This window comes from Halichoerus grypus, chromosome 3, assembly GCF_964656455.1.
Source record: "Halichoerus grypus chromosome 3, mHalGry1.hap1.1, whole genome shotgun sequence".
Taxonomy (NCBI): Eukaryota; Metazoa; Chordata; class Mammalia; order Carnivora; family Phocidae; genus Halichoerus; species Halichoerus grypus.
The window spans coordinates 44,311,430-44,337,020 of NC_135714.1; the positions used below are offsets into that span (position 1 = coordinate 44,311,430).

At 42.6% G+C, this 25,591-nt stretch overlaps 2 protein-coding genes across 17 annotated transcripts in view; one reads left to right on the top strand and one right to left on the bottom strand.

Moving 5' to 3' along the window:
- The window catches only part of CRACD (capping protein inhibiting regulator of actin dynamics), a 255,057-nt gene extending 242,983 nt beyond the window's left edge, over positions 1–12,074 (top strand). For 9 of the 10 annotated variants that reach the window (XM_078068682.1, XM_078068681.1, XM_036120738.2 and 6 more), the window contains 3 exons: positions 6,345–6,535; positions 7,117–7,279; positions 9,212–12,074. In XM_078068682.1, coding sequence (XP_077924808.1) covers positions 6,345–6,535; positions 7,117–7,279; positions 9,212–9,372 — 515 coding nt within the window. In that variant the 3' untranslated portion in view covers positions 9,373–12,074. Of the gene's footprint in view, positions 1–1,349; positions 1,490–6,344; positions 6,536–7,116; positions 7,280–9,211 lie in introns of those variants that run through there. The other variant, XM_078068685.1, reaches the window with a different exon arrangement.
- AASDH (aminoadipate-semialdehyde dehydrogenase) overlaps positions 8,189–25,591 on the bottom strand; it is a 41,977-nt gene continuing 24,574 nt past the window's right edge. For 5 of the 7 annotated variants that reach the window (XM_036120745.2, XM_078068689.1, XM_078068686.1 and 2 more), the window contains 5 exons: positions 24,063–24,855; positions 19,294–19,457; positions 17,694–17,816; positions 17,086–17,217; positions 14,958–15,447 (listed from right to left, as the gene is read on the bottom strand). In XM_036120745.2, the coding sequence (XP_035976638.1) occupies positions 15,058–15,447; positions 17,086–17,217; positions 17,694–17,816; positions 19,294–19,457; positions 24,063–24,855 (1,602 nt within the window). In that variant the 3' untranslated portion in view covers positions 14,958–15,057. Of the gene's footprint in view, positions 14,812–14,957; positions 15,448–17,085; positions 17,218–17,693; positions 17,817–19,293; positions 19,458–24,062; positions 24,856–25,591 lie in introns of those variants that run through there. The other 2 variants (XM_078068688.1, XM_078068687.1) reach the window with 2 other exon arrangements.

The following is a 25,591-nucleotide window of genomic DNA, read 5'->3' on the forward strand; positions in this document are numbered from 1 at the left end:
GGACGGGGAAGACAGGTTTCCGGGACGAGTCGCGTTTTCCCTGGGCAGTAGCGGCGCCCCGCTGGGAGGTCGGGACTTGCAGCCGCCGCCGCCGCCTGAGGAGCTTGGGTGTGGATGACCCCGTTGGGCGCAGCTTCGCGCAAAGCGCTCTGCAGTTGCACCCCCCCCACCCCAGCAGCCTGGCCCGGCCAGGCCTCCTACGACGGATGGCCGAGCGGCCGCCCTCGCGCGGGGCCGCCGCTCGTCGTTCTTCGGGGTAGCCGTGAGCACTTGCATTGGCTTTGGGGCCCCCGAGAACCTTCAGCGAGTACTTTGTCTTCTCGGGTTCGTAGAGTTGGAGGTAAGGTTCGGGTCATAGTCCAAGAAGTTACTCCCATTTCTCAGAGAAATTCTCCCCTGAGGTTTATTAGGAAACCCGTAAGCCTTCTGTCTTGTTGAATTGTTTAGGTGGTCGGTGATTTTTGCCGAGAAAAGAGCTGTTCCCCCAGCAGTGCTGGTTTGGTTACTTGCCTTATGGAAGGGAGATCTCATTGTCCTTTTTAACCAAGCCTTAGACCGGCATGTAGCTCAGCAGTTGCCGGACCATTTCTCCCTAATTTTGTTTGTCCTGTTGATGAGTAGCCCGTTTTCAGTTTTTTTCTTTGTGTTGTTTTCCCCTGTGCTGGGCCCTGGGGGACGGCCACGGGGAGTCCTCCCACAAGCCCAGTAAGAGCTGTCCCTTAGTTCCCCATAGCCTCGCGGGACTCGTGCTGACAAGCCCCGTTGGCCTTCAGAGCTAGGTGTTTTGGGGGGCCTGGCTCTTAGGTAGAAGTCTTAAAAGTTGGGGTACCAGATGTGGAGTCCAAACCCTTTGCTCCTCAAGGAGAAGCTAGGAGTTGTGAGTTCCCTCCCAGTTGTGGGTTGTACAGGGAATGGGTTTATGGTGAGATGGCGTCTCAGCTTCTCCAGCCTCCTTCCATGTGGGGTTTTTCTCATTCATCCAATGTGTAGGAGTTGCTCAGCTAGTTTTTGGATTTCTTTTAAAGGGAATTGTTGCATATGTAGCTGTATATTGGGTGCGTCCCTGGGAGGAGAGAAGTTCGGGGTCCTTCTACGTCGCCATCTTGAACTGGAGCCTCATTTTCAGTTTTAACATTATGATCTCATCAAAGTCCCTCTCACTGTCTGGAGGACTCTACCACTCTCTTTAGCTTCTCCCCAGAGAAATAACTCTCTGTTGTGCTTCTTTCTCTAGAGAAGTCCCTTTATTACAATTTTCTACCAAAAACCATTACTGCTCCTTTTTCTTTCCCAGGGTCCAGATTCTGGGCTGTTAGGCTCTGCTAACTGAATTTTTCTTTATTTGCTAGAAAAGAAGCAATGGATGCAAGGTCCACATGCCTTGGGGGTGCTGTCTAAAGACCACTGGGATTTTCCCACCCCACACTAGGCCAGGCTGACCAGTGTGTTGGACTGAACACCCCCATCAGAATAAAAATGTTAAAGCCTAGATCTCCAGTTTCACTTGTTACTTGTGTACCTGTAGTGCTGTCCTCAGCTAAAACCCCTGGAGCGCCGCGTGCATTTAGGGTGAAGTTCATTGAGACAACAGGCGGACATAAATCTGTGTTGCAAATCCTGGTGCTGCCTCTTACTTTCTTTGGCCAGCTCCTTGACAGCTCTGCCTTCTTCATAAAGTGGCCCGCAGAGAGCTTGCAGCTCGGCTAGTTTCTTCTGTTTGTATTATTAGTGGCCACAGTATGCTCGAAGCAAAGGAGTGAGGATAGCGTCACTAGTTCTCTGCCCTCCCTGCACTTGGTGCTTCCAGCTTCCCTCGGGGGCTCTGTAAATACACTGTTCCATGTGGCCTTCTGGTATATGGCCTGAGTGAGGATGTCCGTGCCAGTCTAAATATTAAATATTAGAAAAGCTTAATTTCATTTTTCTTTTTAGATTTAAAAATATATCAGAAATTTTAATCTTTTCTTCCTTTAGCCCCAGTGACTTGCCTTGCACATCCCCTAGGGCACACACACCCTTTATTTTGTAGACCACTGCTGTAGAAAGAGATTTCCATCCCCAAGGCTGAGGCCAGTGAGAACCAGTCCATAGGGGGAGCCACTGGGAGGGCTTTGACTCTGAATCCACCCCGTGTTTGTCCTCTAGAGGTCATCTCATTCTGAAATTCCCACCTCCGTATGGTGGGTGGAATAGATATTTAAGTGGCCCTTTCTCCAAGAATTTACTTTTGGGAGCAGTGGTTCAAACTCTGTAGGGCCAGGATGTACTTGCTCGTATCCCCAGAACCCGAAGGAGGGAATCTCAGTGGCCTGTGGTTCCCCTCGTCCACTGTGTTTAGAATGAGAGAGAATAGGTTTAAACAAATGTTTTACCTTGGCTCCTTCTCTCCCATGATTTTTCTATGACCTTGTGGTGGCTGTCTGGGCCAGTCCGAAGTTGGTGATCTAGAACTTTACTTCAGGATATGAGAGTCGGAGCCATTATTTGTGGAAGGCCTTTGGGCAACCTGGGCTGAAATTCAAACAGGAGCCCCGTTTTAACATTCTCAAACGTTTTCTGTTTATTGATCCTCAGCTACAATCCAGACCTGTTAGACCCTTAAACATATTGTGTTACAGCCTTTTTAAAGTCTGGTCATAACTCTAGAATGTGCTATTCAAGGGCCACAGTTCTAAGGAAATAAAAAATCTGGCTAGCGATTTACCTTTTCAAATAAAAAAAAAATAGGCAATTCTACTTTAAAGGTATTTTGACCCTTGTGATAAAACACCAGTCAAAATTGTTGTCAGGAAACTGGCCAGTGGTTTTAATGACTTTCAGATGGAATGTTTAGTGTAGGATTCCCTTTTACATAATAGCTTCAAATGGAAATCATTTGGATCTTGGCAATTTGGTTTTCAGACATTTTACAAACAGGTGTTACACGGCCCTTGAGTAAAAAAAAACAATTTATTAAATTAGTTCCCGGGCGCCTGGGTGGCTCAGATGGTTAAGCGTCTGCCTTCGGCTCAGGTCATGATCCCGGGGTCCCGGGATCGAGTCCCGCATCGGGCTCCCTGCTAGGCAGGGAGCCTGCTTCTCCCTCTGCCTCTGCCTCTCTCTCTCTCTCTCTCTCTGACTCTCATGAATAAATAAATAAATAAATAAAAACATTTAAAAAAAAAAAAAGAAATTAGTTCCCATGTTAGGGCACCTGGGTGGCTCAGTCGTTAAGCGTCTGCCTTCAGCTCTCAGGTCATGATCCCAGGGTCCTGGGATCTAGCCCCTCATCGGGCTCCCTGCTCAGCGGGGAGCCTGCTTCTCCCTCTCCCTCTGCCTCTCCCCCTGCTCATGCTCTCTCTCTCTTTCTGTATCTGTGTCTCAAATGAATAAAATCTTTAAAAAATAAGTAAATAAATAAATAAATTAGTTCCCATGTATCTAAAGCGTATCTAAAACATAATGCTTGAATTGGTGAATACCAGTTGACCCTTGAACATCGTGGGGGTTAGGGGCGCCAACTTCCTGTGCAGTTGAAATCCGTGTATAACCTTTGACGCCCCAAAACTTAACTATTAATAGCCTATAGCTGACTGGAAGCCTTACTGATAATGTAAACAGTCGATTAATTCATATTTTGTACATTAAATACTGTATTCGTACAATAAAGTAAGCTGGAGAAAAAATGTTATTAAGAAAACCATAAGAAAGAGATAATACATTCAGAGTACTGGGCTCTGTTTATTAAAAAAAAAAATCCACGTAGAAGTAGACTTGGCGCAGTTCAAACCCATGTTCAAAGGTCAACTGTATTTTTAAATTTCTTTTGTTAATTAAAGATTCATTAAAAATACCTTTAATTGGGCACCTGGGTGGCTCAGATGGTTAAGCGTCTGCCTTTGGCTCAGGTCATGATCCCAGAGTCCTGGGATCGAGTTCCGCATCGGGCTCCCTGCTCCTTGGGAGCCTGCTTCTCCCTCTGCCTCTCTCTCTGTCTCTCATGAATAAACAAATAAAATTTAAAAAAAAATACCTTTAATTTTTTTTTTTAATACTTCTTAAGTGTGCCAGTTTTCTTTACTGTGTTAGATCATACCTGAATGTTTATTTGATGATTAGGGATAGTGTAACGACCAAGACCCATTATAAATAGGAATTCTCTTTGTACAGTGTTATAGATCTAAAAGGTATAGAAAAGCAGAACCTGCCCCTTTTTTTGTGCTTGAATTCCTAATTTGATTTTACTTTGGTTCTTTCTCCTCAATATAAAGTCGAGTTGACTGAGAGCCCTGTTTGGTAAGGTTTTGGATCATCAAAGTGTAAACTTTTATTGGATTTCTAAAGAACAGGACTATAGTGAGCCCTTTTCCTTTGAGATAGTAAAGCATTCAGTGCCAGAATGATCATCTCTAAAAGGGCATGATTTTTACTTGAGGGAAAAGAAGGGGATGATTCTCATAGACATAAACAGAACAGGTCTCTTGTGGAGCAGTTACTCTATGCCAAGCACTGTTGTGAATGTTCTGCCGTCCGGGATCTCTTCATCCTCGGGGCAGCCTGATGAGGCATGCACCATTATCATCTCTACTTAGGGATTAGAAGACCTTAGGGAGGTTCAAGTAGCTTTTGTTGGACATGAGGGCAAACCCAGGGCTGCTCAGTGTAAAAGTCTGATGACTCAGCCTGGGCGGCCCACCACCTGTGCAGCACGTCTGCCCCGGGTGCACGGGGGAGGCAGTCAGCCACAAGAAAAGCAGACTGGAAATCGGAAGTCCTAGGTTCAAACTTCGGCCAGGGCGCTAACTGCTGGGTGAGCTCGGGCACGGCACGCTCACACTCCCGTCTGTCAGAGGAGAGCACTGGGCCAAAGTCACAGTTTCCTGCTGCGTCCCTCAGAGCCCTGTGCCCCCAGCAGCCTCACTAGGTAGAGCAGCCTCCCTCGGACCTCTTTCATCCATTGGGGTTCCGCATAGGATGTTTGGGGTTAAAAAGCAATAAATAAGAACAATAAATCAGATAACAGCCTGGGTTACCTGTAGGCCTGAGATTTTCTGACACCGGAGATCTTATTTTTACTTCCATTTTGAGAGAGGGAAGATGCTTCTGTGTTTCTGTTCATCAAAGATGTTACCTCCCCACCCAGAGAAGTCTCTCAGGCATCGGTGCAGAGTTCAGGTCAGGAAAGGACGGTTGAATAGTTCACGTTACAAGTTGTAGGGGGTGCGGGATCAAGAGAAGTGAGCAGTCTCACTGCAAACCTGCTTTTGCCTTTCCCGGTTCTGATCACAGTTCCATCGGGGGGATGGCGGGGGGGTCTCCACACCACCAGACAGTCCTCAGACACTACGTTTCAGCTGTGTTCCGACGCGGTCTACTTGGAGATGGCATCAGGCCCCACAGGTTAAGGGCTCGGTCCCACAAGATTGTCCCCACTTCAGATGCCATTCCCAAGTCCAGGGCATCACCTGTGCTTCCAATCGACTTAAATCAGAGATGCTCATGACCCCCTCCTTGGGTTCAGTTAATTTGCTAGAGCAGCTCACAGAACTCAGAGAAACATTTTGCTTCCTAGATGACCAGTTTATTATAAAACGGTATAATTCAGGAATAGCCAGATGGAAATGACACAGAAGGGCAAGGTATGGGGAAGGGCATGGAGTTTCTCTGCCCCCAGAGCACACCTCTCCTTTCAAATCTCCATGTGTTCATCAAGCAGAAACTTCCTGAACCCCATCCTTTTGGGTTTTTATGGAGGCTTCATTACGTGGGCACGACTGATTAAATCATCAGCCACTGGCGACTGAACTCAGTCTCTAGTCCCTCTCCCCTCCCTGGAGGTTGGGGGTGGGAACAAAAGATCCAACCCCTCTAATCAGACATGCTTGGCTCCGCTGGCCACCAGCCGCATCCTTAGCGTTGGTCCCAGAGTCCTCTCATTAACAGAGTAAGAGACACCTTATGCTGTCATCACTTATGAAATCCCAAGGGTTTTAGGAGCTCTGAGCTCTAGAAATGGGCACAAAGACCAAATACATATTTCTTTTTAAAATTTTTTTGAAGTTTATTTAATCTCTACACCCAGTGTGGGGCTCGATCTCTACGACTCAGAGATCAAGAGCCACATGCTCTACCAACTGAGCCAGCCAGGTGCCCCCAAATATATATTTCTTCTAAATCACAATATCGGGGCGCCTGGGTGGCTCAGTCGGTTAAGCGTCTGCCTTTAGCTCAGGTCATGATCCCAGGGTCCTGGGATCGAGCCCCGCATCGGGCTCCCTGCTCAGCAGGGGAGTCTGCTTCTCTCAAATGAATAAATAAAATCTTTAAAAAAAGAAATCACAATACCACAATCTCTTTTTCCACAGAAAAGCCGGTTCTTCAGAGCAGGCACTCTTTAGACGGCTCCAAACTTGCGGAGAAGGTTGAAACCGTGCAGCCACTGTGGATAACATTAGCACTGCAGAAGCAGAAGGGGTTTCGAGAGCAGCAAGCAACTCGAGAGGAGAAGAAGCAAGCCAGGGAGGCCAAACAGGCCGAAAAGCTCGCCAAAGAGAACGTGAGTAGCCTGGTCTTCAGCTTTAACTTTGCCTTCCCTGAATTTGGCTCTCTTTTAGGTCACAAGGATTTAAAAAAAAAAAAAAAACGCTAGCTAGGAGTGGTGGAGAATACTTAGGTTTAGAGCCATAAATAAACTGACCACCGTTAAACCAGGGAAGTGTGTTCGATTAGTAATTTTGTTTGGTTTCCTTATTCTCTTAGGTTAGCCTGACTTGGTAGAATCCGTGACGACTAGCAGGAATCCATGCACATAGCAGTTACACAGGAAATAGGAGAGTGATTGTATTTGAGCAGGGAGTTGGGAGGAAAATCAGGAGTCTTGCACTGTGGCCCTGATTTTATGGTCTGTTCGACAGGCCTCTCCTTGGAAAGTGACTTTCCCTCTTTGAGACCTTTGAGCTGAGCTGCTCCACGGCTGGGGGTCATGGTTGGCCCCACTTTGCTCCCACGTGCAGTCCCCGCTGCTTCTTTAGGAGCAGAGGTTGGGGGCCGGCAGGCAGAAGCCCCCACGGCCTTGCACGGTCAGTCTTTCCACGTCCTTAGGTTGACAACACATGTGCCCTGACTCTGCCCACCCAGGTCAGTGTTGGCCCACAGCCCGGAAGCAGCAGCGTGAGCAGGGCGGGGTCCCTGCACAAGCCCACCGCCCAGCCGGAAGAGAAGAAGCCAGAGACGGCAGCGTCCAGGCTTGAGCGCAGAGAACAGCTGAAAAAGGCCAACACCCTTCCTACATCTGTGACAGGTAGGGAGAGCAGGTCCACGGCTGGTCTCGCAGCTGCTTTCCGTCCTTGAGTGTGAGCACAAGGTCAGCACACGCGGCCCTCCAGGGCCCAGGCTGCCTCAAACCCCACAAGGCCACCCTTTGAGAAAGCTCATCTGGTAAAGCCCACTGGGACTCCCCATCAGTGGTGTGATGATAAATGGCTAACAGTCACCCTTCAGGGAGTGGGGAGACCTGGGATTTGTAGCATTTGACAGTTTTCATGGGGTAAATCCTCCCACTGTGGCCAGTTTCAAGCTCCCGGTGTGCTATCAACTGGTCCGATCACTTCATGTTGAATGAGCCCTCTCCATGCCCCACTGCCTCTAGTCTAGCAACATGAGGTTCATTAACTTCCTCCTGCGAGGGAGACTAGAGACCGTGAGAATCATCTCAAGAAGGGAAGAGGCAAGGGCGCCTGGGTGGCTCAGTTGGTTAAGCGACTGCCTTCGGCTCAGGTCATGATCCTGGAGTCCCTGGATCGAGTCCCGCATCGGGCTCCCTGCTCAGCAGGGAGTCTGCTTCTCCCTCTGACCCTCCCCCCTCTCATGTGCTCTCTCTCAAATAAATAAATAAAATCTTTAAAAAAAAAAAAAAGGGAAGAGGCAAGATTATAATAGGATTTGGGGGAAAGGGTGAAGTTTAGGTAAAATGTAAGTGGAATGGGGTTTTGGCGGGTTCAGAACCGAGCAGGAGTTGTATATAAAGGGGTTGATTTCAAACCTGAGATCAAGAGTGGACTCGGTCCTGTTTCCAGGCAAAAGTGGGACGGTGTCTACTCACTGGTGGGATTTCAAATAGCAAGTTTCTGACCAGCAGGACTTCAGAGCAAGGTTTTTCAGCTGAGTCCTTTATGAAACACTGCTGTTAATATATTCATGACACATAAAAGACATTTTTAAAAGATTCTTTATTCTGTTAAAGTGATCCTGTAATGTTTCCAACTATTTCCTTGTTACAGATCACTTGAAGGATGGATAGGAGTTGGAACAAGCTTCCTCCCAGGGGTTAGCAGGGCGTCTGTTTTCCCTTCTGGGCCACCTGGGCCCTAGAGGGCACCCACCCTGGAGACCTAGGCTGTTTTATGCCTTTGTTACCTGCTAGCTTGGGTATGGAAATGTAAAGAGGTCTCACCCTTAAAGCTCTATATACTGTTTTGGTGAGGAGAAAAACAACTATATTTGAAAACCACTTTGGAGCACTATGTAATTTCTCAAGAACCTTCATGGGCATAATTTCATATGATCTTACACCCAAGACTTGAGGGTTCTAACCATCTGGGTGTGTCAGAGAGATCATTCTTTCACAATAAAATTCCAAAGTCAGAGATCACACCTTTCTCTGCCTGACTTCTGTGGCCGTGCCAGAGAGTGGCTCCAGCTCACTGAAGCAAACTTTTGTTCTGATGTATTTGTCTTTTCCATCAGTATTTCCTGAGTTCTTTTCATGTGTAGGCCATTGCCATGGGCAAAGTCCAGATCCCTCATCTTAAGAAGCCTCTAAGGTCTGGTACAGGAAGAATTGGGGGGCAAGCCTGAACGTGGTGAGGGCTGGCGGGAGCCGGGGCCTCGGGCAGGGGGCACCCCGGGCCTGCCTGGTGGAGAGGGTAAGTTTTGACCTCACCAGTTCAATAAATTCAGACTGCTGGTTTGATGTTTTTCTTCATGGAACTGACTGGTTGCAGCATTTACCTTTTATTTCTTATCATGTAGGCATAGCTTTTGTGCACAAAAAATTAGGCTTCTGCACTGTAATTCTGTATGCAGTAGTTCTGATCACATTGCTTTCTTTCCCTAATTCTCACTAAAGATGCCCAGTGTTTCACCGGGGTTTCCCTTCTGAATCTTGCACTCCTAATACATCAGAATGTGGCTCTGACTTACTCTTATCCTTTTCCTTCGAAACCCAATCCAGTGGAGATCTCGGATTCAGCCCCTGCCGCGCCGCTGGTGAAAGAAGTCACAAAGAGGTTCTCAACCCCAGATGCTGCCCCCGTGTCAACAGAACCAGCCTGGCTGGCTTTGGCCAAAAGGAAAGCCAAGGCCTGGAGCGACTGTCCACAGATCATTAAGTAGAGGGACTTTTATCCACTCCTACTGCCAGTTACTGGCTCTTCTCTTGCCCTTGTTATTTATTTTTTATATGAGGTAAAGAAACCACGCTAGGGAAAAAAGCAGCATGTTTTATAGGCTCTAAAATAATGTTCAGAAACTGAATCGGTGGCATTCCTTGTAAAGAGTGTATTTGCACAATCCTAGGTCCTGGTGCCTTGAGCTCTTCCTCGTTCTCAAGAGAAAATTCCATCCGAGGGACCACATGAAGCAAAATCTCCAAACTAAGAACTTTTCACAAGAGCCTACCATGCCCCTACCACAGCCCTTCCACACATACACATCCACACACCATTTAGAACAGGACGTTTGCCAATCTTTGTAATGACTTTTTGATTCTTCAACTTCTTTTATCTAGAACATTTACACTACCATATGTTTGGTGGTTTCTTTCCTTTTCTACAGTAATGGCGAAAGAAGGGGTCATAACAGACAGAAACAAGATGCCCGTTCTCCTGAATGCATTGAGTAACTGGGAATCCTAACAAACAGTCTGGCTGCCAACTCTGCCCACGTCTGCTTTTCTGAATCCTACCTATCTGAAACCGTAACACAGAAAGTGAATCTATTCACACTTCCACCACACTGATGTCCGACAGGTCCTGTCATACCGGTACTTTCCTTCAGGACATGCTAAACATTTGGCCTAGTTGGCTCCTAGGGAACATTTCTATTTAGGATCATGAAGAAAGGAAGCCATAGATTCTCTTCCCAGCTCTGAGAATTCCCACCTAGTGCAGTGGTTCTTAAGATGTCCTGGCCCCATCTCCTGCCTTCCGAATTCGATCCTGTGAGTCTGGGCTAGGAAGGTCTATTCTGGTAAAACTCTTCAGACCAATTCTGATACATCCCAAAGGAGAACCTTGGGATACACTGCTTCCAGGGTAATCTAGCTTTTAAAACTCTGAAGGGGAGGCTCATTTTACCCAAAGAAGTGAGAGGAAAAATTAAAAAACCAATCCACCAAACCAGACATTTACTACAAGATAGGGGAGGCTACTGACATTGAAGGTCTCAAGTATTCCCTTAGGTCTTTAGGGAAAATTTAACAGGAAGCCAAGATTTGGAGCCTTTGTACTAAGGACTTCTGTGGAAAGTTTCTTTACCATAATCGAGTAATTCATATTTAGAGTCAAATGTTCAATAGCATTTGTAATTTTGAGCATTCACCTTGCTATCTTTGAAAACATCTCCCGAGTCTTAAGTGGCCTTGCTACTCCAACCGTGTGGTCCAAAGAAGGGACACGGTGATTCAAAAGCATGAAGCACAGGCCTCCCAGCCAACCACACGTTGCCAGTACTGACTTTATATTTCATGGTGTTGGCATATTCTCCTTTTCTGAGATTCTGACTCCGTAATAGAAGTATACATCCTTTGCCCAATGCATGGGGAACTGCATTCCTTTTCCCTCTCATGCAAAAACCCATCTTATCAGTATCCATCATCATTTTCCTCTATGCGGAGCTCACCTGACAGGCGATGTATTGTTGCTTTCCTGCCATTCGCCACAGAGAAGGCATTTTCTTTTCTGGAAACCATGGCTCAGCCTCATGGTTAGCAGTGGCACGTACGGTCACGCGGACGGTTGTACTCCTGCAAGCTGGACTTAGTAGTCTATATACTGGACCTTCCAACTGTTAAGAATCAGTTAACTAATTTTCTTTTATTCCTGTGGGAAGCAATTAATATTCCACTGCATGTTTTCCACACTGATGTTCATTCCTAAATCAAACATATAGGCATTTGTCAGTTTTCAGTGATTTCATTACTAACATAACACACTTTTTAATGGGAATCTTTCCACCTAGAGCCCTGGTATTATAGTGCTACGATAATTCTTCTTAACTTTCTCTTTCATCCTGTCAGCTCTGGATAATACCCCAGTAAGGGTGGAGAACAGGGGAAGCAATCGGGTCACTGATGAAGAATCCTAGGTGAGCCCACCGCTCCTGGCTCACACAGCACCGAGCACATGCGAAGTAGGAGAAAATACCTCAGTTACAAAGTTTCTCTTAAACTCTGCAAAAGTAAAAGAGGACACTGAGGACAGGACAGTCACAGCACTTACTTCCAGCAACTTCTAAAGGGTACATGTTTAATATTTCATGTAAAATAACTCCACCAAATTTGCACTAAATACCAATGAAGTGTTATTTTGCTTTAGTTGTGTTGCCGTCTTTTCTGATCAACAAACTATGGGGGAAATTCTGTAAAAAGACTTTTTTTTAAATGAATAATTGCTATGTTAAATATATAAGTTTTTTTTTTAACTTAAACATACACTTCTCTTGGCAAAGGTAACAGATTAACCTCTGTTCATAAACTTATATATATAACTAGAGCTTTTTGTTTACTTTTTTAATTTTTCAAGTGCAATTCTTACACATTAATTACTATTAAGTTATTTTAGAGCCAGTTATCAGCAAATTACAGTATGTATTCATTGTCTCTTCTTGTGACATTTAGTTTGCTTATTTTAAAGCAGAAACATTAGTTACAAGTGTCTTGCCATATTTTTACCAATAATAAAATTAAGTAGAGACAACAATGAAAAATAGTGTGATTTTAATATTATTTTGAGATTTTTGGTTTTGGTATAAAGGTTTAATGTAAGATGTCCATTATTGAAGGAAATGATCTTTCAATAAAAAATACAAGATCTTCAGCATTGATGTAATTTCCTTTTCAAGTTGAAGTTTTTGCCAATTTCAATGACCATCTAAAAGCAAGCTCATATTTACATAACTTTTGTTGAGAAACATTTCAAGGCATTTTATGTGCTACCTTGTTATTTTTTACTAGATGTCGTAGAGAAAAGTAATGAATAGGGGCAAATAAAATGTTTATCTCAATCCTAAATTGGAATTGAATGGTCTGCATCTCAGAGAAAAGACCACCACACAGCCTCCTTACTCCACGTGTGGGCTGCAGAACCGCAGCGATGGCTGGAGCTGAAAGCCTGTGGGAAAGGCAGCTTCCGGCTCCACACCAGACCTGCTGACTGACTGACTTACAGGCCTATACACCAGGGCACAATGAGTGAGGTGAGTGAGGCCCTCACACCTTGGGTGCCACAAAACTGATTAAGATACTGTTCTATTTTAGTATTTTTTTAAAATAAAAATTAGTACTTGGGGCACTTGGCTAGCTCAGTTGGTAGAGCATGTGACTCAATCTCAGGATCGCTTAGTTCAAGCCCCATGTTGGGCTTAGAGATTACTTAATAAAATGTAAATTAGTACAAATTCCATTGTGAACAAATATCAAAATTTTAAGACGGGTCAGTATTACTGATTTGTCTGTCTTTGTGCCTCAGGATCCATATGGCTTAGCAAAGCACTCTTTCAGCCCTCTCAATTGGAATGTGCATTTTATTTTAGCAAGAGCTGCAGGTGGTTAATACACACATTAAGATTTAAGAAGCACTGATCTAAAACTTGGCAGAAGATGTGCTATTCTTTTGGCCAGTCTGTACCTCAGTCCCCTTTCTAGGTTTGGGGAAATCTCCCAGCTTATGGGTCTTGCACTCCCCTCCCACCACCCCAGATGAAATGCCTGATACATGCTTTGCTGTACTCTCTCACTGGCACGGAACCTGTTTCACTTGAAACTGGAAGAGACTCTGCATTGATCTCCCAATTCAACTGTGTGTGGAAGTCTGGCAGCGGCGGGGAACGGTGTCTAGTGTTAGCAGTTTGAGCATTTAGAGCTTCAAGGACAGCAGCTTGTGTCTTCCCCAGGCCAAAGTCATGGTGATTTCAGGCATAATTGTTTCTGGCTGTAGAGCTCTAGCCCTGCCCCAATTCTCTAAGCTATTCAATATTCTTTTTTAAAAATTCTTTTCTGCTTAGGGGCACCTGGGTGGGTCAGTTGAGCGTCTGCCTTCGGCTCAGGTCATGATCCCAGGGTCCTGGGATCGAGTCCCACATCGGGCTCCCTGCTCAGTGGGGAGTCTGCTTCTCCCTCTCCCCATCGCTCATGCTCTCTCTCTCAAATAAAATCCTAAAAAAAAAAATTCTTTTCTGCTTAAAATAGCCTAAGTTGACTTCTATAGCTTGCAGCTAAGAATTCTGGCATGTTTATATCTGGGACTTTACTGAAGAATAAATGGACAAATGAAATTGATACTACAGTTGACTAGAGATGAAGGGAAGGTAAACAATAGGAAACATTTCTGTTACTTTAAGTGCTTTAGCACAGTGTCTGATGTAATATGCTCTAAATAGTTACTACTACCACTAGTGGCTAAAATCCTAATATCCTAGCAAAAAAAAAAGGCTGCTTTATTACCTGAACTAGATCATGAAATTTCAAAGAAAACTGAGACATCTGTCCATCTATTTGAGTAATTTAAGTGATGTGGGAAAAAAGAACACATAACTTCTGTTCCAGTAATCTTCGCTACTACCACCCAAAACTTACTACCCTAACATACTACCCTAAAACTTAGTGGCTTCAAACAACTGCCATTTTATTATTTCTCAGGATCCTGTGGGTGGGGAATTAAACGTGTGGCATCAGGCATCAGCCTGAACAGCTGGGGGTTGGCTGGAATGCCGAAGGCAAATGTGTGGGGCCTCACCTGTCCCTGTGATCTGGCTTTCTCGGGTTTTATAGCGCAGTGTCAGGGCCGCTCCCTTCCCACGTGCCTCTCCATCTGGCCGCCAGACGTTTTAGGTGGCAGCTCAGGCATCCCATGAAAGCAGAAGCTGCCAGACCTTCTTAAAGCTTAGGCTCAGAAGTGACGATAATGTCACCTCCACTGCATTCTATTGGTTCAAGCAAACCATGGACTAAGTCCAAGTACAAGAGAACGAGGATGCAGAAAGGGCATGGCTCCCGGGAGGAGGTATAGTTCACTGGGGGCAACTTCATGCCAGGCAGATGCAGCTATGAGCAAAGTGCTCTGGGACTGGAGAAGTAGCTCCAGCCCCAAACCATACATATTATGAGAAATCAGGATACTGAAGAGTATATAGGGTTTTTTCCCTTCCTGGTTTTCGCTGTGTTCCCTTCCACCAAGCCAGTGAACAAAAAGAGACCTACAACCACAAAATCTAATAAATTGAGAAACAGAGGTACAAAAATATTCACTAAAGTTTGTGTATCAAAAAACTGAAAAAAGAGGGTAAATCACCTTAAAACTCTACATAGGAAGAGACAGATCTATAGATATAATACTGGTATTTTGTTCATTTAAAAATAGTGAATAAGGAACCTACTTTGACAAAAAGATCCTACCTTTGAGAACCTTTTGTTACGAATCTCACTGTAAATAGGTAAATGGTGCATAACATCATGGACTAAGTTTTTAACCCACCAGGTATACTCTGATCTTCTTTTCACAGAAGTCTTCTATGAAAAAGTAAAAGAAAAAAAACCCAAAGTAGGATATCTGTAGCCTAATTAAAAGAAATAAAAGAAAATTAAAAGAAAGTGGTACTAAATAAATTGATCTTTTTTGTCCTATAATACCTTTTAAAAGCATTTGTTGCTCCTACAGGAAGCAAAATATGATCATTCTCCAATAAAGTATAGTAAAGACAAGTTTCTTAGGCAAAATATAATCTTTAGTATAAAATAAGACTATCCAAATGCTCTATAATATTTTCAGATGTCTCAGATAATCCAATAAGGACCGAACTTGATTATATTTGATAGCCACCCAACAAATCCAGACAATAAACATAATTATTTCTGCATCCAATAAGAAGCATTGATTCCCAGATCACAGGAGAAGAGAAAACTTCCCCGGGAAGTTCATATACACTTTGCAATCGTCCACTCTTAGATTCCAAGATCCACAGTTTCCCATCAGTAGATGCTGCCGCCAGCAACATTCCATTGTTACCTTCTTGGTAACGGAAAGCAAACGGTGTTGCGTACACCCGCGAAGTAGTTTCAAATTTCCACTGGAGGTGACCTTTCATATTACAACAGTAGATAAAGCAATCATGGGAACCAAAAAATATTTCTTGCTCTGATGCTGAGGCACACGGGGATGAAAAGATTGGTTCACTGGTAGAGAACTGCCAAACCTGAAAGATGATAAAGACAAAAATAATTCATTCATCTAATTTCAATTCTCCTGTATAGTGAAGCTTTGTTCTTAATACAAATGTAAGTGGTGAAGGCTACTGAACAGTAGCTACACACACACAGAAGAAATAATGGCTTCTTCTGAAAAGCATTCTCAAATTAGACCTCTGTCCCAGGGGTAAAGTCTAGAACAAAATACACTGGAGTCTTATTACATGAGTCACTGCTATGCACAACAGAATGAAAATTAATTTTGAACCCCATTCAAGAAGGAGCTACTACTACTATGCTTAGAGATGCAAAGTTCAAAGACAAAACTGCACTCAGTTTTCAATGTATCTTTTTTTTTTTTTTAGATTATTTATTTGACAGAAAGAGACACAGCGAAGAGGGAACACAAGCAGGGGGAGTGGGAGAGGCAGGCTTCCCGCTGAGCAGGGAGCCCAACGCGGGGCTCGATCCCAGGACCCTGGGATCATGGACCTGAGCCGAAGGCAGACGCTTAACGACTGAGCCACCCAGACGCCCCTCAATGTATCTTATTAAAAACTGTACTTTATTCTATTCTCCCAATGTAAGGAAAAAGAAGTGGGCTGAAAGGAAGAGTTTCTGTGCAAGAATTGAAATTAAAGGTTTAAACAAAAAGCTAGGAGTTGTGGGTCTGCCCTGTGGATGTAGCCTATCTGCTTATTTTAAAGCTACCACAGACAAACCTGTCAGCCAATATTTTGAAGAAAAGATGAGGAGGAAAAGGCCTAAGTCAAGACCATGTTTGCAAATGCACAGTAACAGCAGCGTAAGAAAAACAAAATGAAGACAGTGGGCATCTTCACGAAATAGGATTTGTACTCCTAATTCTGTCCCTCACTTGGACAAAATCACTTTCATCTTTCTATGGTTCATCGAAAAAAAAAATATTTGCCTCTTCTTACTTCTTAGATAAGTAAAGGTGAGAATATATTCAAACTACTTTGTGAATAAAATATTAAGTGAACTATTATAAGATTTCATCACAAAGTAATTGTCACACAGCAAGAGGAACTGTTAGGCTATGAAGGCTGAAAGTAGAATGAAAAGCACCAGAATCCACTTGGCCACGAATGGGCTAACTCGGGTTGGAACTCGTGCGCTCAAGGCCACCAACCCCCCAGATCACACATCCAGCACCAGCTGTGTTGGCAGTGACAGTGGCCTGTGGATACAGAAGTGGAGATGATGCTCCCAACAAAAAAGATCTCATGTCGCCCAGAAGAAGTCTCTCTGCCGATCATGAAGTTGCAGATGGGACCTCCATTCAATGCAATTTGGGTTATGCAACCTATTTCCATTCTCATAGAAAAAGCAGGGGCTTCTTTAAATGTTCAAAACCGCAACAGAAGTTATAATAAAATTGGCTAAAAGCTGGTAAAGGTTTTAAAATTAGAGGAGGGCATGGCACAAGTAGAACAATGCTTGAGTAGAATCTTCAATCTACTATCCCATCATGCAAAAATTAAGAAACCCAATGCTTGACAGTTAAAATCAAACTAGTTTTCAACACTGAGTTGAAAGGTGATGTTTATAAAATTTTACTTCAGTTGTCACCAACTGTCATGACTTGGAGAAAGATACATAAAATAGAACCAGAAATTTTTCACCTGTTCTCCAAAGTGAGTAAAGCAGAGTAAATTCCCATCCACACAGCCAATACAAACATACTGCAGGCAACACCGTGGAGAAGAAAAGAGTGGTTTTCCACAGGAATGTTTCCAAACTCTGTTCCCAGTGGCCTGCCATGGGCAAAAAGCAATTCACAGCATTTAAGTCATTCTACTAATCAATTACCCTTTATAACAAACTCCTATATCTCCCAGAGGCAAAGCTATAAATATCAGAATAAGCTATAATGGCATGCTGATATCATAAATGAAGCTAGTACATATACACAGCTATAAAATTAATCAGTGCTCTTTATGAGAGCTGAAATAAAAATTTACAATAAAGCAGGGAAATAATTAGTATATAAGATCTATCCTCAAACCATTCTAAGTTCGAATATCACTGAGAAAATTCTGCCAATTTAAAAACCAGATAAAAGACACACATAGAACTTCTATTTTCTCATCTTTCTAGACTTCATGTCAATCATTTTTAATGAGATCTGGTTCAGAAGAGCTCGGCTATATCTAATTAAAAACTATCTCAAATTGCAAAAATAAAACATTTAAAAAATAGGTAATAAAATCAATACATATTTTATGCCTACAGGATTGATAGCCAGTAAATGTCCTCCCAGTGTAGCCACATATAAATGTTGTGGAATCAGGCTCAAACAAGGGGAAGAAAAGACAGTTCCTCCACATTTTAACTTCCAAACACACTTCTTTTTCTGCAAATAAGAAAGCAAATTAATTGGTTTCTATTGGTGGTTAACAAATCTACATGTCCTAATCCTTGTGATACTACATCTATTTAGTTAATGTAGCTTTTTATTCTTAGTATAAAAGTAATATAGTCTACTTGTAGAGATTCAAGTTAGTATAAAGAAGACAAGGACCACCCAGAGACAACCACTGTTAATAGTTTAACATTTTCCCTTTTGATCTTTTTGGGACATACACAGTTTAATATAGTTGAGATCATTTTGAATATGTACTTGGTATCTAATTTTTTTTAAAGATTTTATTTATTTGAGAGAGAGAGAGAGAGAGACAGAAAGAGAACAAGCAGGGAGGAGGGGCAGAGGGAGAGAGAGAAGCAAACTCTCCACTGAGCAGGGAGCCCAACGTGGGGCTCAATCCCAGGATCCCGGGACCATGACCTGGCTGAAGGCAGATGCTTAACTGACTGAGCCATCCAGGCGCCCCTACTTGGTATCTACTTTAGCTCACCTATTTGGTAAAATTCTTCAGATATTACTTTAATGCATAATATCCCATCTGAAGATAAAATAATTTCTCTATCACTGAAAATTGTTTGGAACTAATTTCCTGGTATTATGAACAACTTAGGAATAGACATCTTGGTGTACATATATGTCCATGTCTCTGATTCGTTTGCCAAGGACAGAAGAATTTTACTGAATCAAAGGATATGAGGGGCACCTGCGTGGCTCAGTCAGTTAAGCGTCTGCCTTCGGCTTAGGTCATGATCCTAGGGTCTTGGGATCAGCGGGGAGCCTGCTTCTCCCTCTGCCCCTCCCCCTGGCTTGCACTCTCTGTCAAATAAATGAATAAAATCTTAAAAAAAAAAGGGGGGGGTAATGAAAGTTACCTATAGCCAATCTGTTTTCCTCAGAGGTTTCACTAGTTACAACCTCCCCCTACTCTCACCAGCATTTACCATACCATTCTGATCTAATACTATCTGTTTCTTCATTACATAACTTTTCATTCCTTTGATTACTAAAGTATGAAACATTTAAATATATTTACTAGGCATTTCTTCTTTGGGGTTTTTTATGTTTATATCTCTTGTTTTTTTTCTATCTGGGTCTTTATAATTTGTTTTTGTTCTTTATTTCCATTTATTCTTATCAATGATTTTTAACCATCACATTTGCTTCAAATTATTTCCCCAACTTATCAGGTCTTACTGATATTTTCCTTTGTGACTCTTTTCTATTGTCAAGACAGTAATTCTAAGTTCTTTATATTTAAAAACTCTGAGTAGCAAATTTATTTGTGAAAATCTGGTTAGGAAGTTAAAAATGTCTTCAGATATTAAGACTGTTAATTAACTCATTCTTCCCAGACCACAATGCTAAACTTAGGGAATAGTTAATATCTGCTCCCTTAGTTAAGAGCACCTGACAGTTTCACACTCTTCTAAGCTTATGATAAGAAACTGATGAGGTGAGTTCTTACATAAATATCCAAGGCATATGCATGCTGGTCATGAGATCCAATGTAAAGGAGTCCTGTGGTTGGATCCACAGTTGCTGAGCTTTTGACAGCACCCTCAGTAGGAAACATCCAGTATTTTTCTCCACTATTACTTCTCAGAACATAGACTAACCCATTATAACAGCCTGTTGGGAAACAAAATAGAAAAGATGAGATTTAAATACGTCACTCGAAAATAATTCTTTAGCCTAAATCATGACAATTTATATTTGATGCTCTTCAGGTGTACATCTGTGTTCAGCTCAGATTTAAATTTCAGCAATGTAAAGCAGAAACCAAATAGTAACCACTTGTAAAAAATACTTATTTAGTAGGTATACCTTATTTTGTTTAAAGTACCCTAAAGTGCTTCACTACTGAGAAAACAAATCTCTTCATGGTCATCCTTGGGCAAATTACCCAGCATCACTGAGCCTCAGATTATTTTTCTGCAGCATGTGTATACATCTACTCCAGTGTTAATGCGATAATTAAGATAATATGGATAAGTACCCAGTGCATAGAAGGTGTTCAAGAAATGCTAACGTTAACAATAGCCAGCCTTTACTGAGCTTTTACCTTGTGAAGTGTTCTAAGAATTTTACATCTATTAATTCATGGAATCCTCCCAGTGAGGCAAGTGCTATTATATCTGCATTTTACAGATGACAAAAGGAAGCACAGAGAGCTTAAGTTACTAGGGTAAAACTATTCAGCTGACATGTGGCAGAGCCAGGATTGAATCCAAGAAGTCAAGCTCCAGAGCCCATGTACTTTACTACAGCAGACTGCTTCTCCCAAACTGCTGCAATGAATGGGAGGCTAGGGCAGCAGTCCCTAACTCTGGGCAGCCAGAGTAACCCAGGGGGAAGTGGGAATGCTGAAAACCTACAAAGTGAAGATCACTCAAGTTCCCTGCAGTGCGTGTAAATCAGGGGAAGTTGACTTTGGGCACTGGCCCACCATTCTCTCCTCGGCTCTGCCTATGCTTATTACCACAGCTGCTCACTTGAGGCCCAATTCCAGAATAACTGTGGTGCTGTTTTCTTTCGAGCAGTTACTACTTAGTAGCAAGAAAGTGACCTGCTTAGTGATGGTGAAGAGAAATGTCCTACACAGTGCAGTACCCCACGACTCAGCTGGGTAATGAAAAATTTCTTTCAGTTCAGTTCATTTCCAGAAGGAAATCTTTGTGACATTGGGTTTGGCAAAAATTTCTTGGATAGGACATCAAAAGCATGATCCATAAAAGAAAATAAATGACAAACTGGACTTCATTAAAATTAAGAACTTCTCAGGCACCTGGGTGGCTCAGTCGATAAGTGTCTGCCTTCAGCTCAGGTCATGATCCCAGAGTCCTGGGATCGAGCCCCACATCGGGCTCCCTGCTCAGCAGGAAGCCTGCTTCTCCCCTCCCACTCCCCCTGCTTGTGTTCCCTCTTTCGCTGTCAAATAAATAAAAATAAAATCTTTAAAAAAAAAAATTTTTTTTTTTAAATAAAATTAAGAACTTCTCTTCAAAAGACATAATGTTAGGGCGCCTGGGTGGCTCAGTTGGTTAAGCGACTGCCTTCAGCTCAGGTCATGATCCTGGAGTCCCTGGATCGAGTCCCGCATCGGGCTCCCTGCTCAGCAAGGAACCTGCTTCTCCCTCTGACCCTCCCCCCTCTCATGTGCTCTCTCTCTCTCATTCTCTCTGTCTCAAATAAATAAATAAAATCTTAAAAAAAAAAAAAAAGACATAATGTTAACGAAACAAAGGGGGGGGAAGCCACAGCCTAGGAGAAAATATGCAAAACATATATCTGATAAGGGACTTGTATCCAGAACACATAATATTCTCAGAACCCAATAAGAAAACAAACATAACAATAAAAAACTGGGCAAAAGATCTGAAGAGACAGGTCATAAAGGATACACAGATGGCAATTAAGTTCATAAAAAGAAACATCATTAGTCACTAGGGAAATGCAAATTAAAACCATAATGAAATACCACACCATAACAATCTGAATGGCTAAAATAAAAATATTTTCAAATTCACCATGCCAGGTGTTAGCAAGGATGTGGAACAACCTCTCACATATTGATGGTGGTAATGCAAAGTGGTTCAGTCAACTTGGAAAATATTTTGGGCATTTTTTACTAAGTTAAAATTATGCTTACTATATAATCTCCACCTCCTAGGTACTGACCCAAGTGAAATAAAAACTTATATTCACACAACATCCTATTCACAAATGCTACAGCAGTCTTATTCATAATTATCAAAAACCGGGGGGAAAAAAACTGGAAATAACCCACATGTGAATGGGACAAAATATGGTATATCCACACAACAGAATACTTCCAGCAATAAAAAAAAAAACCTCTTGGGGCGCCTGGGTGGCTCAGTCAGTGGAGCGTCCCACTCTTGATTTCGGCTCAGGTCATGATCTCAGGGCTGTGAGACTGAGCCCCATGTCTGCCTCTCTACCCTCCCCCCACCCCCGCTCACATGGGCTCTTTTGCTCAAAAAAAAAAAAAAAACAAGCCTGTTGATACATGCAACAATATGGATGAATCCAAACACATATTAAGTAAAAGAAGCCAGACTCAAAAGCAAAAACTAGAAAAAGCAAAACTAGAGGGACAGAAAACAGATCAGTGGTTGCCCGGGGTTAGGAGGAGGAGGAGAGATGACTACAGAGTGACACAGAACCTTCTGAGTAATGAACTCTTGATTGTGGTAGTGCCTACGTGACAGTACACATCTGTCAAAACACAGAGCTATAAAGAGGGTAAGTTTTACTGTATGTAAATTATATCTTAATTTAAAAATGTTGGGGCACCTGGGTGGCTCAGTCAGTTAAGCGTCTGACTTTGGCTCAGGTCATGATCTCAGGTCCTGGGATCAAGCCCCAGGTCGGGCTCCCTGCTCAGCACAGAGTCTGCACCTCCCTCTGCCCCTCCCCCTGCTCATGCCTGCTCTCCCTCTCAAATAAAGAAAGAAAATCTTAAAAAAAAAATGTTTGAAGTACTAAGTGACCACCATGTGCCACAGGCCTTGACTCCTGGGCTACAAACAGTAACTTACATGCGCTGACTTTCAGGATGGGAATGACACCTGCTCATGCACACAGATCACTAAAAGTTTCCTGTAGCATATGTTTCAAAATGTACATGGGCAAGAGGGAAGGATCAAACTCAGATTCTAGATACCAGCTAGGATACCACAAGTAGGGAGACATATTCCTAAGCACTTCGCACAAGATTCGATAAGCAGATAAAGTAAAAACTTCATGCAGCAGAGGGAGTAAAGAGAACGGTGGTCAAGGAGAGGCACTACACCTGGACCCCATATTCTTAGTAAAGTAAGTCACATACCTTAGTGAAACTGAATAGCAGCTAGTAGCTAACACTTAATGAGTCAGTACCTTGCAACGTACCAAAGGATTCATAAGCTTCTCCAAAGCTCCATGATGTATGTGGAATTTAAGAAACCAAATAAGGGTGGGGGGGTGGGGGTGGGGGGTGGAGAGACAAACCAAGAAACAGCTCTAGAGAACAAACTGATGGTTGGGGGGGGGTGAAACAGGTGATGGGGATTAAAGAGGACACTTGTCATGATAAGCACTGACTAATGTATAGAATTGCTGAGTCACTATATTGTACACCTGAAACTAATGTAACACTATGTTAACAACACTGGAATTAAAATAAACTAAAAAAAAAAGCTCTATGATGATTGTAGTGGTTTTAAAATCTGTCCACAAATTCTCTGATAGTCTTCCTTTCAAGAGCTGGAGCCTAAATTCCCCTCCCCTTGAGTATAGGCCAGGCTCAATGATGTGCTTCTAATGAACAGAAGCAAAAATGATGGTATGCAACTTTGGAGACTAAGGCATAAAAGTACTGCATTCCTCCTCTCCCCTTCCCTCCCCTCCGTCCTGCCCCCACCTCTCGGAGCACTCACTCTGAGGGAAGTTAGCTGCCAGGTTGTGAGGACGCTCAAGGTTGTGAGGCCCATGTGACAACAAACTGGAAAACTTCCTGTTGAGAACCAGCTCAGAACTGAAGCCTTCTGCTGGCTGTAGTGTGAGTCAGCTGTCCTGGAAGCAGATTTTCTAGCCCAAGTCAAGCCTTCAGATGACTGCAGCCACATGGGAAACCCTGAACCAGGACTTCCAGCTAAGCTGCTCCTTTCTGACCTCAGAAACTGGTACGTGTTTGTTACTTAATCTAAACCATTAAGTTTTGGGACAATTTACGATGCAACATGTTTTATTTATTATACCCATATACTCATAAGAACACATGAGGTCCTAAGAGGTTTCAGCAACTTGTCAAAGTTCACAGAGCTGAGAACAGTTTTAGAGCTAGGTTCAAATCCAGAGACTAGGACCCAAGGCCCACATTGTGAATTAGCATGTGGGTAACAATTATTCTTTTTTTTTTTTTTTAAAGATTTTATTTATTTGACAGAGAGAGAGACAGCCAGAAAGGGAACATAAACAGGGGGAGCAGGAGAGGGAGAAGCAGGCTTCCTGCAGAGCAGGGAGCCTGACACGGGGCTCAATCCCAGGACCCCGGAATCATGACCTGAGCCGAAGGCAGACACTTAACGACTAAGCCACCCAGGTGCCCCAACCATTACTCTTTAACAACCACCAAACCCACCATACATAAGTTTTTAAATTTAACTTGCTGGTACTAGCATTATCATATGGTAATTAAGTTTAACTCTATAAACCTCAAATTCAAAAACTTACCTACTACAATAAAGTTTCCACACTTAGATACACATGCTGAGGATTCAATTCGATCTCCCAAAATCTGTTCCCATTTCACCTTCCCAGAGTGAAGGTCAACTGCCATCATTCTGTGAGAATGGGAGCCAATGTACACAGTTGCGGATGACTTATCAACAGCGGGGATTACTACTAGAGGTGAAGCATCCACACATTTGCCTGTGTCTGACCTCCATCTCACATGTAGCTCCATTTTCTTGGCTGCTATTACATATGTTCCCTCTTCAGAAACTTCTGCAACATGGGATGGGTCATTCGACTTCCCAGTAAGAGCTGAAGGATTTAAGCTTTTCACATTTTGAATATTAGTTTGTGAAATTAATTCAGAAGAATGGGCTGAAGAGCAAAGTCCTAACTTAGTTAAAAATTTAGTATTCAGTGACAAAATCTGACTCCCTCTGCTCACTGCAGTAAAAGCAGTTAGCTCACTGTCACAACTTAACGTCATGACAGATTTCTGATGTAAAGATCTTCCACTGGTTTCTTCTTGATTAATGTCGCTGAATTTTCTTTTAGTGGCATAATTCTTGCTAAATACCAGATCTTCATCTGGAAACACTGTTTGAAGTACGTGATTGTAAATCTCTAAAATGGAACTGCTTAGAATAATTTCCAGAAGCCCAGGTACTGATGTGCCAACTAGTTTCTCAATCTCATTGAGGAGCCGTATGGACTTTAAGGAATCTCCACCACTATTTAAAAAGAGTGACTCATCAGGAACCTTCAAAGGATCTTCTGAGAGATTCAGAATAGACTGTAGATGAGAAAAGGGAGAAATATGGTGAAGTAAAGGCCCCAAACCAAAACAATTCAACCAATTTATAGGTAATATATACAGCATAGTATTTACATTAATGATATGAACAAAAGACACACAAAATAAATATTTTGTTAATTAAAATAAACTTTAAAGGTATTTTCTTTATAATAAAGGAGACGATCACTATGCTACCAATTTTGTCACAAACTCACTCTAAAACTACAAGTTTTATCTCCCTTTAGAGCACTCTTCCTACCCATAAAATAGCGAGCAGAATTATAAAAATATGATCTACTAATTATAGACTCCACAAAATACTAATATCTGATATTTCTATAATACGGGAACAATATTTATATTCATTTGCTTCACTAAATCAAAATTATATTCCAAGAATCTAAGAATGAAGTGAGACTTACCAAGCTATCCTTTACTTTCAAACAAGACTATATAATTACATCCTCTTTTCAGAACCCTTCAGAAAGCTCCACATTTTATCTAAGAAAAACTGTACTGACCTATGGTTGTAATATATACATATTTCAAATTTATTTATTTTTATTTTTTTTAAGATTATTTGAGAGAGAGAGAGAGAGAGAGAGAGAACATGGGGGGAGGGGCAAAGGGAGAAGGAGAAGCAGGCTCCCCGCTGAGCAGGGAGACCAATGCGGGGCTGCATCCTGGGACCCTGGGATCATGACCTGAGCCCAAGGCAGACGCTTAACCGACG